General features: G+C 44.6%; 1 protein-coding gene across 1 annotated transcript in view; it reads left to right on the plus strand.

The window, feature by feature from the left end:
- CNTN5 (contactin 5) overlaps positions 1–16,397 on the plus strand; it is a 2,082,395-nt gene that overhangs the window by 2,055,150 nt on the left and 10,848 nt on the right. The window contains exon 25 of the mRNA XM_069759184.1: positions 4,959–5,127. Within this exon, the coding sequence (XP_069615285.1) occupies positions 4,959–5,127 (169 nt within the window). The remainder of the gene's footprint in view (positions 1–4,958; positions 5,128–16,397) is intronic.

The raw sequence follows: 16,397 nt of genomic DNA on the forward strand, positions 1-16,397 counted from the left end.
GTAAGCGAGGGCAGAGCTGGTCGTGCAGTGGTTTGGTGGATCGGTGAAAATTGGTGGTTACTGCATGTTGTAGGCTGTGTATGAAGTTGGTCCAGAAGCTGTATATGAAGTGAGCCCAGGAGCTGTGTATGAAGAGAGCTCAGGAGCTATGCATGAAGCAAGCTCAGGAGCTGTGTATAAAGCGAGTTCAGCAGCAGTGTATGAAACGAACCCAGGTGCTCTGTATGAAGCAAGCTCAGGAGCTGTGTATGAAGTGAGCTCAGGAGCTGTGTATGAAGCGGGCCAAGGAGCTGTGTGTGAAGTGGGGCCCAGGAGCTGTGTATGAAGCGGGCCCAGAAGCTGTATATGAAGCAAGCCCAGGAGCTGTGTATGAAGCGGGCTCAGGAGCTGTGTATGAAGCGGGTACAGAAGCAGTGTGTAAATCAGGCCCACTATCTTGGTATAAATCGGGCACAGAAGCTGTGTGCTAAGCGGGCGCAGGAGCTGTGCCTGCTGCATACAAAGTACATGCCAGCTGTAATACACATTTTATTTTCTCCCTGTAGCTGCTGCACTCATAAGGCTGTCTAACATGGGTTTAGTTGTATTTACTTGCTGATTGATCCTACATCTGCAGATAAAAGGATTTCTGCATGTGACAGGTTGTCTTTAAGTTCATGTATTTAGAGCTAAAAAAAATCCTTTGTGCAACTCAGCTTCATTACAAAATTTTGCACCATGTTGCTCGTGTTGCTTATGTCACAGACTTTTTGTCTCGCTGCAAATTTAACTTTGATATGGTTATAACTCAGATGAGACAAGCTCAAAAATAGGTATGAAAATAATTAGATACACTAATATTAGACCATCAGAATGAGCTCACTAATAGATTATCACTTAACGCATTTGAGTCGCCCGCCTGGGCCGTGGGTTACTCTGTACCGGGTCCAGTAATTAAAGGGGATGACACGGTGGCTGTGACCCGGTCCGTGGCCCTGGGTGCCCAAATAAAGAGGAAAGGTCTTTAAAGGGGTTTTGAATAAAGTTTGTGTTCGTGATGCCACCTGTGGTGTTCGGTCAGTGGGGACCGACGTTGCTTAAAGGGACCCTCTGGGGTGATGTTATGGCAGCTAGATGGTATAACTTCCCACAGGTGAAGTATGTCCCCAGGGCTCCCGGTGTATAGATGAGGATGGTGAGTGGTGCAGTAAAGAACGGAGGACACATGTTTGCAGTCTCTTTACCTGGTTTGCTGAAGGCTTCAGGCACACGTAGTCCAGGGTACCAGATCACAGGTACAGGCAGGGTCCAGCCGACTTGGAAGCAAGTTCAGAGTCCCCTCTACCAGGTGCAGATGAAAGCCTTCCTCATAGCACAGTGGTGTTGTAGTCCCTTACTGCCTATGGCTTCTGGCAAGGTCCTCACAGTTCTCTCTGTCTGCCATAAAAGGTGGGACACAAACCCATATGACAGGTGGCTCGAGCCTTTTTACAGGGTCTCTATCACGACACGGGCTCTATGTGCTACTGTGCCTCCTGGTTATTAGGGCAGACAGGTGATATGTAATCCAGCTGTTGTGCCGGTTTCTGCTGTGCCTCCTAGAGTCCGACACAACCTTGGTCTTCCGGCTACCAGAATCTGCGCTTGGCCAGGGAGGTAGCCCATACGCTGCTATTCTCCCCTGGTGTCACTCTCCTGTGCTTTGCTCTCCTGCACACTTTCTACAAACTGTCCTTTCCTTCTCAGTTTCCTTCTCTTTCTTCAGGAGCTGCAGCAACTCTGGCTACACAGCCCCTTCAGTCTTTCTGACACTCACTGTCTGCTCTGTTCCTGTACTCATGACAGACTGCTCACTGACTACCGCTCCAGCCAGAATATATATCAAGAGCAGCTCCCCGGAAAGCCGGGTTCAGAGCTCCCCCTTCTGGCCTGGAGTGCGAACATGATGCATATATGTGTTTACCTGATAGAAGAGATCTTCCCTTGCTTCGAAGCGTGACATCACTCTCCCCATGAGGAAAGCAATGCCACTGTAATAACCAGGACCCTGGGGTGTTATACATTCTGCATCCAGCAAAAGACGGTGCAACGCAGAGGCTATTGAAGATAAAAGTTGTAATATGTTTAACTAAACTCAATTTAAAAACAAAATAGCCAAAAATAAATTTAGGTATCAAAAGAAAATTGTTCCCAATGGTGGACAATCCTTTTAAGAAATTGATCTGAGCAAAATTTTAGAGTCTATAAAAATAACATTCAAGTTTAAATATTTACTTTAAAGAAGACCTTTTCGGAACTTTTTACACTTTATACCAACTAGATCCTAAGGGCCTGAGAGCAGAATAACACTTTTTTCAACATTTTGTAATAAACCTCTTTCTTCACCAGATACAGCATGAGTTTATATGTACATTTTCCCTTTGGCCACACAGGTGGTAACAGACTCTTCTCAGGGGGTGTGTACTTTTTCCACCTCTGTGATACTAGCCAATCATAAGTAGTAGGTATCATAGAGGTTTAAAAAACAGAATAAACCCCAGGGGATGTCAGATAAGGGATTCTCAGGATGATCTCATGAACTAAGGTACCGTTTACACTAAACAATTTAAAAACGATCACGACCAGCGATACGACCTGGCCGTGATCGTTGGTAAGTCGTTGTGTGGTCGCTGGGGAGCTGTCACACAGACAGCTCTCTCCAGCAACCATCGATCAGGGGAACGACTTCGGCATCGTTGAAACTGTCTTCAACGATGCCGAAGTCCCCGGGTAACCAGGGTAAACATCGGGTTACTAAGTGCAGGGCCGCGCTTAGTAACCCGATATTTACCCTGGTTACCATTGTAAAAGTAAAAAAAAACACTACATACTCACATTCCGATGTCTGTCACGTCTCCCGGCGTCAGCTTCCCTGCACTGTGTAAGCGCCGGCCGTAAAGCAGAGCGGTGACGTCACCGCTGTGCTCTGCTTTACAGTCGGCCGGCGCTGACACAGTGCAGGGAAGCTGACGGCGGGGGACGTCACAGGCATCAGAATGTGAGTATGTAATTTTTTTTTGCAACTTTTACAATGGTAACCAGGGTAAATATCGGGTTACTAAGCGCGGCCCTGCGCTTAGTAACCCGATATTTACCCTAGTTACAAGTGAACACATCGCTAGATCAGCATCACACACGCCGATCTAGCGATGACAGCGGGTGATCAGCGACCAAAAAATGGTCCTGATCATTCCCCACAACCAACGATCTCCCAGCAGGGGCCTGATCGTTGGTCGCTGTCACACATAAAGATATCGTTAGCGGGATCGTTGCTACGTCACAAAAAGCGTGATGTTGCAACGATATCCTTAACGATATCGTTATGTGTGAAGGTACCTTTATACTCATTCCTGACAGTTCATGGACTCATTGTGTCAAGATAAGAGGAGAGCAGCAGTAACAGGAGATGGACTTGGTGCATCATCGCGGGAGCAGCGCTGGCAATCTGCATCATTCTAAACCCATGAGTGTGTACAATGAACTTTGTGGCAGTATGATTATTGAATGGGCATCTACTATTGTGTGGTGTATATACATTTGATGGGCTATGAAGATGATTATGTATCTGAACCCCCATTGCCCGCCACAAACTCGGTAAGGATACATGATTATCATTGTTGGCCACTAAATATACACCAAATGTACAATGATCTGCTCATTGCCCAAGGGTTACAATGCCCTGCTGCCAAAATGCTTGTTGCCTAGTTGAATATTGATACCGTGCCCTGACTCCTGTATTAGGTATCGAGCAATGTAGATTACCAGCACTGCACCAAGTCCAGCTCCTGTTGCTGCTGCTTTCCTCCTGTCTCCGCTCTGCTGGAACAGGAACTATCCAGATTGAGGATTTCAATTGACAATCCCTGTTTTAACCTTTTTTTTTTGGGGGGGATAATATGTATTTTCCACCCCTGTGTTGCCTCTTGTTTATGATAGGTCAGTGTCACACAGGTGGAAAAAATAGACACGCACAAAGAATCTGTTAGCTCCCATGTGGTTGAAACGAAAACTTACATAACACTTTATAAACTCATATTTCGTGAAAAAAAAGATCTATTACTAACTGGAAAAAAATGTTTCTCAGCACTTCAGCCCCTATCTCAGGATGTAGCCAAGGTAAAAGTTCCTGAAAAGTCCTCCTTGATGATGTTGTCAAACAATTTGGAGAAAATCATCATACGATTAATTCCAGAACTGGAGTATAAAAGTCACCAATAATTTTGTATAACGTGTAATTAAACAAATATTAAGCAACTGTTTTTTCTTAGTGTTGGTGTACAGCATCCCGACAGATTTGCTGTAATTAACCACAGAGCACCATAAATTTTAGCAAAAATCTATTTCAGCTCATATTGTAGTTACATTCAAGCTGTGATACCAAAAAATGCCTGTGTGTAAGAGTGGCGCTGTTTCAAATCTCATAAAACCTTTTCAACAATTATTTTTTTAAAAAAGGAAAAAGAAATATATAAAAACTGTGAAAATCCTGGAAAACCACAAGGAATTAACAGAAAGAATATTATATGAGCAAATATTTTTGGGGATATTTAAGACCCAGCGCCGCCCATCAGCAGAACACCAACCCTCCGTCAACTCCCTCGCACCACCCAGGGTTTACTCAATCGGTCTTGAAACATCCGGAACAGTTGACGACCAAGAAATGTTACTGAATTCCACACATAGTGATGGCCCTGTCTACGGTGTATTTGCACAATATTGTTTTTTCTGAATTTCTGATCTTTCCGTCTTACTACATTCTCTAGTAGTTTGCAGCCTGGATACAAGAGAACTTTTTTTTTTCTTTTCTCTACATCAGATATGTTTTTGTTTTTTTTTCTAAAAGGTCACCGCTCTCTCAAGCCCTTGTTGAAATCTCCAATCTGGTTTTCTACTTTTGTATTAAGGTATAACAGGCAATTTTTCTCTTTCTTAATCCACAGGTCATGTTAAGACAAGAAGGTCACAGCAACAGCCAAGTCATCCAAACACAGGCAACTTCAGCAGTGGTTTTACTTCCCGACTCCGGATTTTATATCATAGAAGTGAGAGCAATTAGTGAAGGTGGAGATGGGACGGCCAGTTCCCAAATCAGAGTGCCATCATACTCAGGTAACTAAACATGGGTGCTCTTCTGATATACCGATGTGTCCTTTCTGACTTTTTTTTTTCTTCGCTCGACATATTCCAAGATGATTCTAGCAAGATGATCAGCTTAGAAAAAAAAAACGATTTTGTGATACTCTATTGGGAGATGGTTATGCTACATGTGTCTACGTGTCCGCCCAGTGGTTGTTATGGGAATTGCAGCTAATGGAGGGATTTGATAGTGTCAATATAATATATTGACTTTCAATAGTGAGAATTTTGAGCCTTTAACAAAATTTTAGAAAAGGTAAAATGTGTAATATAGTGCAAAGTTTTATAAGAAAACAGAAGTCGCCGTTTCCCCATTAATACCCCCAGCATATATTATATATAATTTCCACTTAATCCTTTGTGACAAATGAGGTACCGTTAAGTCATGTGCCGGCTCTCTAACGTTGATGCTGTTTTGCAAGCCAAGCTCACATCTTTCTCGGCAGATGATGGCTGTTATTAAGCCATCATCTTCCTCTAACACCCTGAGCACCAAGGGGGGCATCATTTTAAGCATCCATCGTCTCTTCCGTGACGTGATTACGAGGCGCCTACGGTTTGCCATGATGGCGGGAGGTTTGCTGAAGACCCCCTTGCTTGTCAAGATGATACTGCCACCTGAAGCTGGCATTCATAGGAGACTGTGATTTTTGCTATTGCTGTGAATAGTACATTTGACTTTTTTTTTAAGTGATTCCAGCATAATAATTGCTATAAATTCATATTTATTAATAAAACAATGCCTTTAATGTAGCCAACAGCCATACTTTTCATATTTGCAGCACATTGGGTTGTTATAAATGAGCTCCATTATTTACTACTTATTTCTCAATATTAGAAGTGTACATGATGTATTACACAGAGAGACACCGGTGACCTGGAATGGTTGGCGCTTCCATATGATTCCCTGCTGGAAATTGTTCTAGATTCCATAGTAAACGTGGGGAAAGTGGTCTAATAGATCATTTGTTTCACACACATAAATTAGTCTCCGCATGTTGTGTCATTTCGCTCGATTGATGAATGAGACTTTAGGAAAAGGCATTTAATAACTCAGATCACAGAAGCGTTCACCTGACAGTATCCTACTGAGCGGACACCATTCAGGAAGGTCTGCTACCCCATTAGTTTTATTGCTGTTCTGTAGGAAGCATCCGCTGCCTTAATAGTCTGCGGCAGAGCAGCAAAACTTTCTAGCCATGAAGGCGACATACATTGCAGGTTTTTATTATTGTTATTAATGTTATTGTTATTATTAAAATGTCCAACATTATATGGGATCTCTACAGATACATAGTGTGCAACATTTTGAAGAATATTTGGCAATAGTCTCGACAGTAAGCAGCAGGCGAGCACATAGGGTGTATATAAGTAAAAGAGAACTTCTGGCTATAGAAAGAGTAATTATATTAATATACTACATTATACACATTATCATATTTATGTGATACATGTAAAACTAGCAAATCCCTCTGCTTTAACAGACTTAAAAATCCATCAAACCTTTTTTTCCTGCTTTTATCCTAAATTGTAATGTATTTTCATTGTTTTTTCAATCCATGTTTTGTACTTTTTCCTTTCTCCTCCATTCCTACCTTCTTTGCTTTTCCCGTTCTTATCATTTCCTCCTTCCTTATTTCCTCCCTTCCTTGTTTACTTCCTTAATCATTTATTCCTTCCTTCCTGCCTTGCTTCCTTCCTTCCCTCTTTCCTCCCTTATTTTCTTCCTTCTTTCTGTCTCTTCCTTCCTTTATCCTTTCCTCCTTCGTCCCATCCCTCCTTCCTTTTCCCTTTCTTGCTTCCTATCTTTATTTCCACACATCCTTGCTTCCTTAATCCTTTTCTCCTGCCTTCCCTCTTTCCTCCCTTCTTTCTTCCCTCCCTTGACTGTGTCCTTTATTCCTTCCTCCTTGCTTCCTTTATTCTTCCCTTTCTCCCTTCTTCCTTTGTCATTTTTTCTTTCCTCCTTTCCTTTGTCCTGTCCGTCATTCTTGATTGCTCACTTTCTTAGCCCTCCTTTTATAGTGTTAATGCTTTTCTATGTGGCTGTTTTTTAAAGTTTTTCTTCTTTTCATTCTCTCTCATTTCCATCTTCCTCTTTTCCCTACTTAACTCTCCCCTTATGTTATGTCCATTTAATAAAACCTATTTGTGCTGACTGGCAATGCTCAGTATTTCCATGACTGACATCAGTCCTTTTCCTTGTACCCGGTGGGAGTACATGGCTCTGCTTGGGTAGTGCTGAACCTTGTTGGACATATGGAGGTAACTCAATAATCAGGAGATAATCATGGTGACATTTACCAATCTGCGTCTGAGCAGCATGCCGAGGTGACTTCAGTATTCGCACTGCCACCGATGGACAATGCTCCTCGTCTGCAATTGTTTAATTGTTTGCTGCAACACAAATAAAGAAAACTTAAAAGACTCAGATTGGCGAGCGCTGCTATGTTTTTCTCCTGAGCATTCAGTTCCTCTTATGTTACTTTAGGCCCTTTTCTATAGACCCTTTTCTTCATTTGTACATGATTCCATTTCTCACTCTCCTTCCATCCTTCTATAGCATAAACTTTTTTGTATTGGGCCATTTTCTCAGTCAATTTTTTTGATTTTTTAAAATCTCCGTTCTTCCTCTTTTTTTGTTTGTTTTTTTTAGTCTTTGTCTCCTACTTTTTTGACCCATTTTCATTCCTTCAGTCCTTTCTTTTTATAGTCCCTCTGTTACTTCTTTTGTCTTTTACTTTCTTACTCCTTATCTGTTATTTTCCCTTCCTTGTTTCCTGCTAAACTTTTTCTTCTTTCCTTCCTTCTTTTTTCAGACATCCTTCTCATTCATCCCTGTTTTCTCTTTTTCCTTCTTTCCTGCCTTCCTCCCTCCCCTCCCTGTTTTACCCATCTCCCTTTCTTCACTCCTTCCTTTTTTCTCCTTCCTTCATCCTTTCTTCCTGCCTTCCTTCCCTTTTTCTTCTTTCTTTCTCCCTTCATTTTTCTACTTTCTTTCTTCCTTCCATTTTTTCTTTTCATTTTCTATATCTTTAATTTTTTTCTCCTTCCTTCCCTGCTACCTTACTTCATTCCCCTTTTTTCTACTTTCTTTGTTCCTTGTTCTACTTTTTCTCTCTTTCTTTCCTTTGTCTACGCCCTTCCTTACTGCCTCCCCTTGGAGCGCCTCCAGGGTTCTCGGTACTGTCATGATCCCAATGGCAGGGGATCACAAAAGGACAAGCACAAAAACAAAACAAGCTCTAGGGTGATGGAACCTGAGCTGACCGCGATCCTGAACCTAAACACACAACTAGCAGTAGCCGGGGAACGTGCCTACGATGATTCCTAGACGTCTCGCGCCAGCCGAAGGATTAACTTCCCCTATAAGAAGAAACACAGACCTCACTTGCCTCCAGAGAAACACCCCACAGAAATAGCAGCCCCCCACATGTAATAACGGTGAAATGAGAGGAAAGCACATACGTAGTTATGAAAATAGAATCAGCAAAAATGAGGCCCGCTAAAGCTAGATAGCAGAGGATACAAAAGTGAACTGCGCTGTCAGCGAAAAACCCTTCAAAATACCATCCTGAAATTACTTGAACTCATGTGCCAACTCATGGAACATGAGGAGTAATTTCAGCCCACTAGAGCAACCAGCAGCAAGGAATCACATATCTGCAAGCTGGACTAAGACAAAAAGTAAGCAAAACGTGGAACAGGATAATCAAAACTTAGCTTGTCCTGAAGATAACAGACGCAGGGAGCAGAGGTAAAAAGACATGCTGATTACATTGCTAGCCGGCGAGGAAATGACAAAAAAGCCAGGTTAAATAGGAAACACCCATAACCTGATGGAACAGGTGGACACCAGAGACCGCAGAGAACACAAGTCACCCAGTACCATCAGTAACCACCAGAGGGAACCCAAAAACAGAACTCACAACAGTACCCCCCCCTTGAGGAGGGGTCACCGAACCCTCACGAGAACCACCAGGGCGACCAGGATGAGCCCTATGAAAAGCACGGACCAAATCGGCAGCATGAACATCAGAGGCAATCACCCAAGAATTATCCTCCTGACCATAACCCTTCCACTTGACCAAATACTGGAATTTCCATCTGGAAACACGAGAATCCAAGATCTTCTCCACAACATACTCCAATTCACCCTCCACCAGCACCGGAGCAGGAGGCTCAAGCGAAGGAACGACAGGTACCTCATACTTCCGCAACAACGACCGATGGAACACATTATGAATAGCAAACGATGCCGGGAGATCCAAACGAAACGACACAGGGTTAAGAATTTCCAAGATCCTATAGGGACCGATGAACCGAGGCTTGAACTTAGGAGAAGAGACCTTCATAGGAACAAAACGAGAAGACAACCACACCAAGTCCCCAACAAGAAGTCGAGGACCCACGCGGCGACGGCGATTAGCAAACTGCTGAGCCCTCTCCTGGGACAACTTCAAATTGTCCACCACATGACTCAAAATCCGATGCAACCTATCCACCACCATGTCCACTCCAGGACAATCAGAAGGCTCCACCTGACCAGAGGAAAAACAAGGATGAAACCCCGAATTACAAAAGAAAGGAGAAACCAAGGTAGCAGAACTAGCCCGATTATTAAGGGCAAACTCGGCAAGCGGCAAAAAGGAAACCCAGTCATCTTGATCAGCAGAAACAAAACACCTTAAATAAGTTTCTAAAGTCTGATTAGTTCGTTCCGTCTGGCCATTCGTCTGGGGATGGAATGCAGACGAAAAGGACAAATCAATGCCCATCTTAGCACAGAACGTCCGCCAAAATCTAGACACAAACTGGGATCCCCTGTCAGAAACGATGTTCTCCGGAATGCCATGCAAACGGACCACGTTTTGAAAAAACAGAGGGACCAACTCAGAGGAGGAAGGTAACTTAGGCAAGGGTACCAGATGAACCATCTTAGAAAAGCGGTCACACACAACCCATATGACGGACATTTTTTGAGAGACAGGGAGATACGAAATAAAGTCCATGGAAATGTGCGTCCAAGGCCTCTTCGGGATAGGCAAAGGTAACAACAATCCACTGGCCCGAGAACAGCAAGGCTTAGCCCGAGCGCAAACTCCACAAGACTGCACGAAAGAACGCACATCCCTCGACAAGGAAGGCCACCAAAAAGACCTGGCCACCAAGTCTCTAGTACCAAATATTCCAGGATGACCTGCCAACACAGAAGAATGGACCTCGGAGATGACTCTACTGGTCCAATTATCCGGAACAAACAGTCTTTCCGGCGGACAACGATCAGGTTTATCCGCCTGAAACTCCTGCAAAGCACGTCGCAAGTCTGGGGAGACAGCCGACAAAATCACCCCATCGCTAAGGATACCAGTGGGCTCAGAATTTCCAGGGGAGTCAGGCACAAAACTCCTAGAAAGAGCATCCGCCTTCACATTCTTTGAACCTGGCAGGTATGAAACCACAAAATTGAAATGGGAGAAAAACAGTGACCAACGAGCCTGTCTAGGATTCAGACGCTTGGCAGACTCAAGGTACATCAAATTTTTGTGATCAGTCAAGACCACCACACGATGTCTAGCACCCTCAAGCCAATGACGCCACTCCTCAAATGCCCACTTCATGGCCAAAAGCTCCCGATTACCAACATCATAATTCCATTCAGCGGGCGAAAATTTTCTAGAAAAGAACGCACATGGCTTCATCACTGAGCCATCGGAGCTTCTCTGTGACAAAACCGCCCCCGCTCCGATCTAGGAAGCATCAACCTCAACCTGAAAAGAAAGCGACGTATCTGGCTGACGCAACACAGGATCAGAAGAAAACCGGCGCTTAAGTTCCTGAAAGGCCTCTACAGCCGCAGGAGACCAATCAGTAACATCAGCACCCTTTTTAGTCAAATCCGTCAAAGGCTTAACAACACTAGAAAAATTAGTTATGAAGCGACGATAAAAATTAGCAAAGCCCAAGAACTTCTGTAGACTCTTAAGAGATGTAGGCTGCGTCCAGTCACAAATAGCCTGAATCTTGACGGGATCCATCTCAATAGTAGAAGGGGAAAAAATATATTCCAAAAAAGAAATCTTCTGGACTCCAAAGAGACATTTAGAACCCTTTACAAACAAAGAATTGGCCCGCAGGACCTGAAACACCTTCCTGACCTGCTGAACATGAGACTCCCAGTCATCAGAAAAAACCAAAACATCATCCAAATACACGATAATAAATTTATCCAGATATTCACGGAAAATATCGTGCATAAAAGACTGGAAGACAGAAGGAGCATTAGAAAGTCCAAAAGGCATCACCAAATACTCGAAATGGCCCTCAGGCGTATTAAATGCGGTTTTCCACTCATCACCCTGCCTTATCCGCACAAGATTATACGCACCCCGAAGATCAATCTTATTGAACCATTTAGCCCCCTTAATGCGAGCGAACAAATCAGTCAACAATGGCAAAGGATACTGATATTTGACTGTAATCTTATTCAAAAGACGATAATCTATGCAAGGCCTCAAGGAACCATCTTTTTTGGCCACAAAAAAAAAACCTGCTCCCAAAGGGGACGAAGATGGACGGATATGTCCCTTTTCCAAGGACTCCTTAACATAATTCCGCATAGCAGTATGCTCTGGCACTGACAGATTGAACAAACGACCTTTAGGGAATTTACTGCCAGGAATCAAATCTATAGCACAATCGCAATCCCTGTGAGGAGGAAGCGAACTGAGCTTAGGCTCCTCAAAAACCTCCCGATAATCAGACAAAAATACCGGAACCTCAGAAGGAGTAGATGAAGCGATAGAAATCGGAGATGCATCATCATGAACCCCCTGACATCCCCAGCTTAACACAGACATTGTTTTCCAGTCCAGGACTGGGTTATGAGTTTGTAACCATGGCAGACCAAGCACTAAGACATCATGTAAATTATACAGTACCAGGAAGCGAATCACCTCCTGATGAACGGGAGTCATACGCATGGTCACTTGTGTCCAGTACTGAGGTTTATTCATAGCCAAAGGTGTAGAGTCAATTCCTTTCAAAGGAATAGGAACTTCCAGAGGTTCCAGACTAAACCCACAGCGATTGGCAAATGACCAATCCATAAGACTCAGGGCAGCGCCTGAATCCACATAGGCATCGACGGAAATGGATGATAATGAACAAATCAGCGTCACAGACAGAATGAACTTAGACTGTAAAGTACCAATGGCAACAGACTTATCAACCTTTTTTGTGCGTTTAGAGCATGCTGATATAACATGAGCTGAATCACCACAATAAAAACACAATCCATTTTTCCGCCTATAATTTTGCCGTTCACTTCTGGACTGAATTCTATCACATTGCATTATCTCAGGTGCCTGTTCAGAAGACACCGCCAAATGGTGCACAGGTTTGCGCTCCCGTAAACGCCGATCAATCTGAATAGCCATAGTCATGGACTCATTCAGACCTGTAGGCGCCGGGAACCCCACCATAACATCTTTAATGGCCTCAGAAAGGCCATCTCTGAATTTTGGAGCCAGAGCGCACTCATTCCACTGAGTAAGCACCGACCATTTCCGAAATTTCTGACAATATATTTCTGCTTCATCTTGCCCCTGAGAGAGAGCCAATAAAGCTTTTTCAGCCTGAATCTCTAGGTTAGGTTCCTCATAGAGCAAACCCAATGCCAGAAAAAATGCATCCACATTGAGCAACGCAGGATCCCCTGGTGCCAATGCAAATGCCCAATTCTGAGGGTCACCCCGCAGGAAAGATATAACAATCTTGACCTGCTGAGCAGGGTCTCCAGAGGAGCGAGATTTCAAGGAAAGAAACAACTTGCAATTGTTCCTAAAATTCAGAAAACTAGATCTATCTCCAGAAAAAAACTCTGGGACAGGAATTCTAGGTTCAGACATAGGCGTATGTACAACAAAATCTTGTATATTTTGAACCTTAGCAGCAAGATTATTCAGGCTGGAAGCCAAACTCTGGATGTCCATGATAAACAACTGAGGTCAGAGCCATTCAAGGATTAAGAGGAGGAAAAAAGCAGTCAAGCTGCAATTAAGGCTAGGCAGCAAACACTGAGGAGGAGAAAAAAAAAAAAAAAACTTCCTCAGACTACTTTTCCTCCTACTTCAGCCAAAACGATGACCAATTTTTTCTGGCCGGCTATACTGTCATGATCCCAATGGCAGGGGATCACAAAAGGACAAGCACAAAAACAAAACAAGCTCTAGGGTGATGGAACCTGAGCTGACCGCGATCCTGAACCTAAACACACAACTAGCAGTAGCCGGGGAACGTGCCTACGATGATTCCTAGACGTCTCGCGCCAGCCGAAGGATTAACTTCCCCTATAAGAAGAAACACAGACCTCACTTGCCTCCAGAGAAACACCCCACAGAAATAGCAGCCCCCCACATGTAATAACGGTGAAATGAGAGGAAAGCACATACGTAGTTATGAAAATAGAATCAGCAAAAATGAGGCCCGCTAAAGCTAGATAGCAGAGGATACAAAAGTGAACTGCGCGGTCAGCGAAAAACCCTTCAAAAAACCATCCTGAAATTACTTGAACTCATGTGCCAACTCATGGAACATGAGGAGTAATTTCAGCCCACTAGAGCAACCAGCAGCAAGGAATCACATATCTGCAAGCTGGACTAAGACAAAAAGTAAGCAAAACGTGGAACAGGAAAATCAAAACTTAGCTTGTCCTGAAGATAACAGACGCAGGGAGCAGAGGTAAAAAGACACGCTGATTACATTGCTAACCGACGAGGAAATGACAAAAAAGCCAGGTTAAATAGGAAACACCCATAACCTGATGGAACAGGTGGACACCAGAGACCGCAGAGAACACAAGTCACCCAGTACCATCAGTAACCACCAGAGGGAGCCCAAAAACAGAACTCACAACACGGTACCAGGCCTCTCTGGTTCGGTTCTGAGGCTGTCACGGTGGCTAGACCCGGTCCGCGACCCTGCTAAGGGGCGTCCAATAAAGGTGGTACAGTCTGTCAGGGATTCATGACGCCACCTGTGGTGTTCGGTCAGGGTGACCGACGCTGCTGTGGGGTCCGCTGGGGTGATGGAATGGCAGCTGGATGGTATACCTTCCCACAGGTGAAGTATGTCCCCAGGGCTTCCCAATAAGGCGGATGGTGATGGTGTGAAGTGCAGTCAATAAAGAGGACACAAGGTTGCAGTCTCTTTACCTCTTTACTGAACACTTCAGGATCGTCAATCCAGAGCATGCTCAACAGGGCTTTCTGAGACCGGCCGGTCCGATGGGCACTTCCAGAGTTCCCTTTGCAGGTGGAAATCAGTGCCTACCACTAGCGCCTGTGTGTTGTAGTGCTACCCTGCTGAGCATTCGGAATAGTCCTCACAACTTCTGTTTTCGTTCGTTCGTTCTTTCAAATTCTCTCTCACTTGTTCCAGATGTTACTAGTTTCTCGTCCCCCAGGTATGTTATGGCTGGGACGCACCCGTATGACGGGAAGGCTCGGAGCTCTTCTGGGACCCTAGAGACGCCCCTCTCCACGCGTTGCCCCCTATGTCTTCGTAGGAAATTTAAGGTAGACAGCCAACCTATAATTAACTGTCCTGCGGAGTTCGAAGTAAGGCCTAGAGTCAGTTACTCCCGCGGTGTTCCGGCCATCGGCTACGCGCCTCAGTAGGATGTTGCCTCGGTCTCACGGCACGACTCCTACTGGCACTCCTTTGTGCTTGATCTCATTTCTCACTGTTCCACAATATCCTTCCCTTCGTGTCACTTTCTTAGGATACTGCCACGGGGTGTGCAGGTGCGGTTCCGTAACGTTCTGCTCTGTTTGTTAGGTGTTATGAACAGGTAATTCAGAACCACAATGGGTCTAGTGGTTAAGAGCACACAAGGTGACCTGACAGTTACCAATAACAAGGACGAGCTCTGAGACGTGGGAACTCTGCTGACCGCAATCCCTAATCCTATCATACCACACTAAAGGTAGCCGTGGAGCGCTCCTGTCCAGGCCTAGGCGCCTCGATCACAGCCTGAGAAACTAGCTAGCCCTAAGAGAGAAAAATAAGCCTACCTTGCCTCAGAGAAATTCCCCAAAGGAAAAGGCAGCCCCCCACATATAATGACTGTGAGTAGAGATGAAAGTACAAACACAGAGATGAAATAGATTTTAGCAAAGTGAGGCCCGACTGACTGAACAGACCGAAGATAGGAAAGATTACTTTGCGATCAACACAAAACCCTACAAACAACCACGCAGAGGGTGCAAAAAGACCCTCCGCACCGACTAACGGTACGGAGGTACCCCCTCTGCGTCCCAGAGCTTCCAGCAAGCAAGAAAAACAAATAGCGCAAGCTGGACAGAAAAAATAGCAACAAAAGTAACACCAGCAAAACTTAGCTTATGCAGGAAAGACAGGCCACAGGAACGATCCAGGAGAAAGCAAGATCCACACTAGAACATTGACTGGAGGCCAGGAGCAAAGCACTAGGTGGAGTTAAATAGAGCAGCACCTAACGACTTCACCATATCACCTGAGGAAGGAAACTTAGAAGCCGCAGTACCACTCACATCCACCAACGGAAGCTCATAGACAGAATCAGCCGAAGTACCACTTGTGACCACAGGAGGAAGCTCTGCCACAGAATTCACAACAGTACCCCCCCCTTGAGGAGGGGTCACCGAACCCTCACCAGAGCCCCCAGGCCAACCAGGATGAGCCATATGAAAGGCACAAACAAGATCGGCAGCATGGACATCAGAGGCAAAGACCCAGGAATTATCTTCCTGACCATAACCCTTCCACTTAACCAGATACTGGAGTTTCCGTCTCTAAACACGAGAATCCAAAATCTTCTCCACAATATACTCCAACTCCCCCTCCACCAAAACCGGGGCAGGAGGATCAACAGATGGAACCATAGGTGCCACGTATCTCCGCAACAATGACCTATGGAATACGTTATGGATGGAAAAAGAATCTGGAAGGGTCAAACGAAAAGACACAGGATTAAGAACCTCAGAAATCCTATACGGACCAATGAAACGAGGCTTAAACTTAGGAGAGGAAACCTTCATAGGAATATGACGAGATGATAACCAAACCAAATCCCCAACACGAAGTCGGGGACCCACACAGCGTCTGCGATTAGCGAAACGTTGAGCCTTCTCCTGGGACAAGGTCAAATTTTCCACTACATGAGTCCAAATATGCTGCAACCTGTCCACCACAGTATCCAC

This window comes from Ranitomeya imitator, chromosome 3, assembly GCF_032444005.1.
Source record: "Ranitomeya imitator isolate aRanImi1 chromosome 3, aRanImi1.pri, whole genome shotgun sequence".
Classification (NCBI taxonomy): Eukaryota; Metazoa; Chordata; class Amphibia; order Anura; family Dendrobatidae; genus Ranitomeya; species Ranitomeya imitator.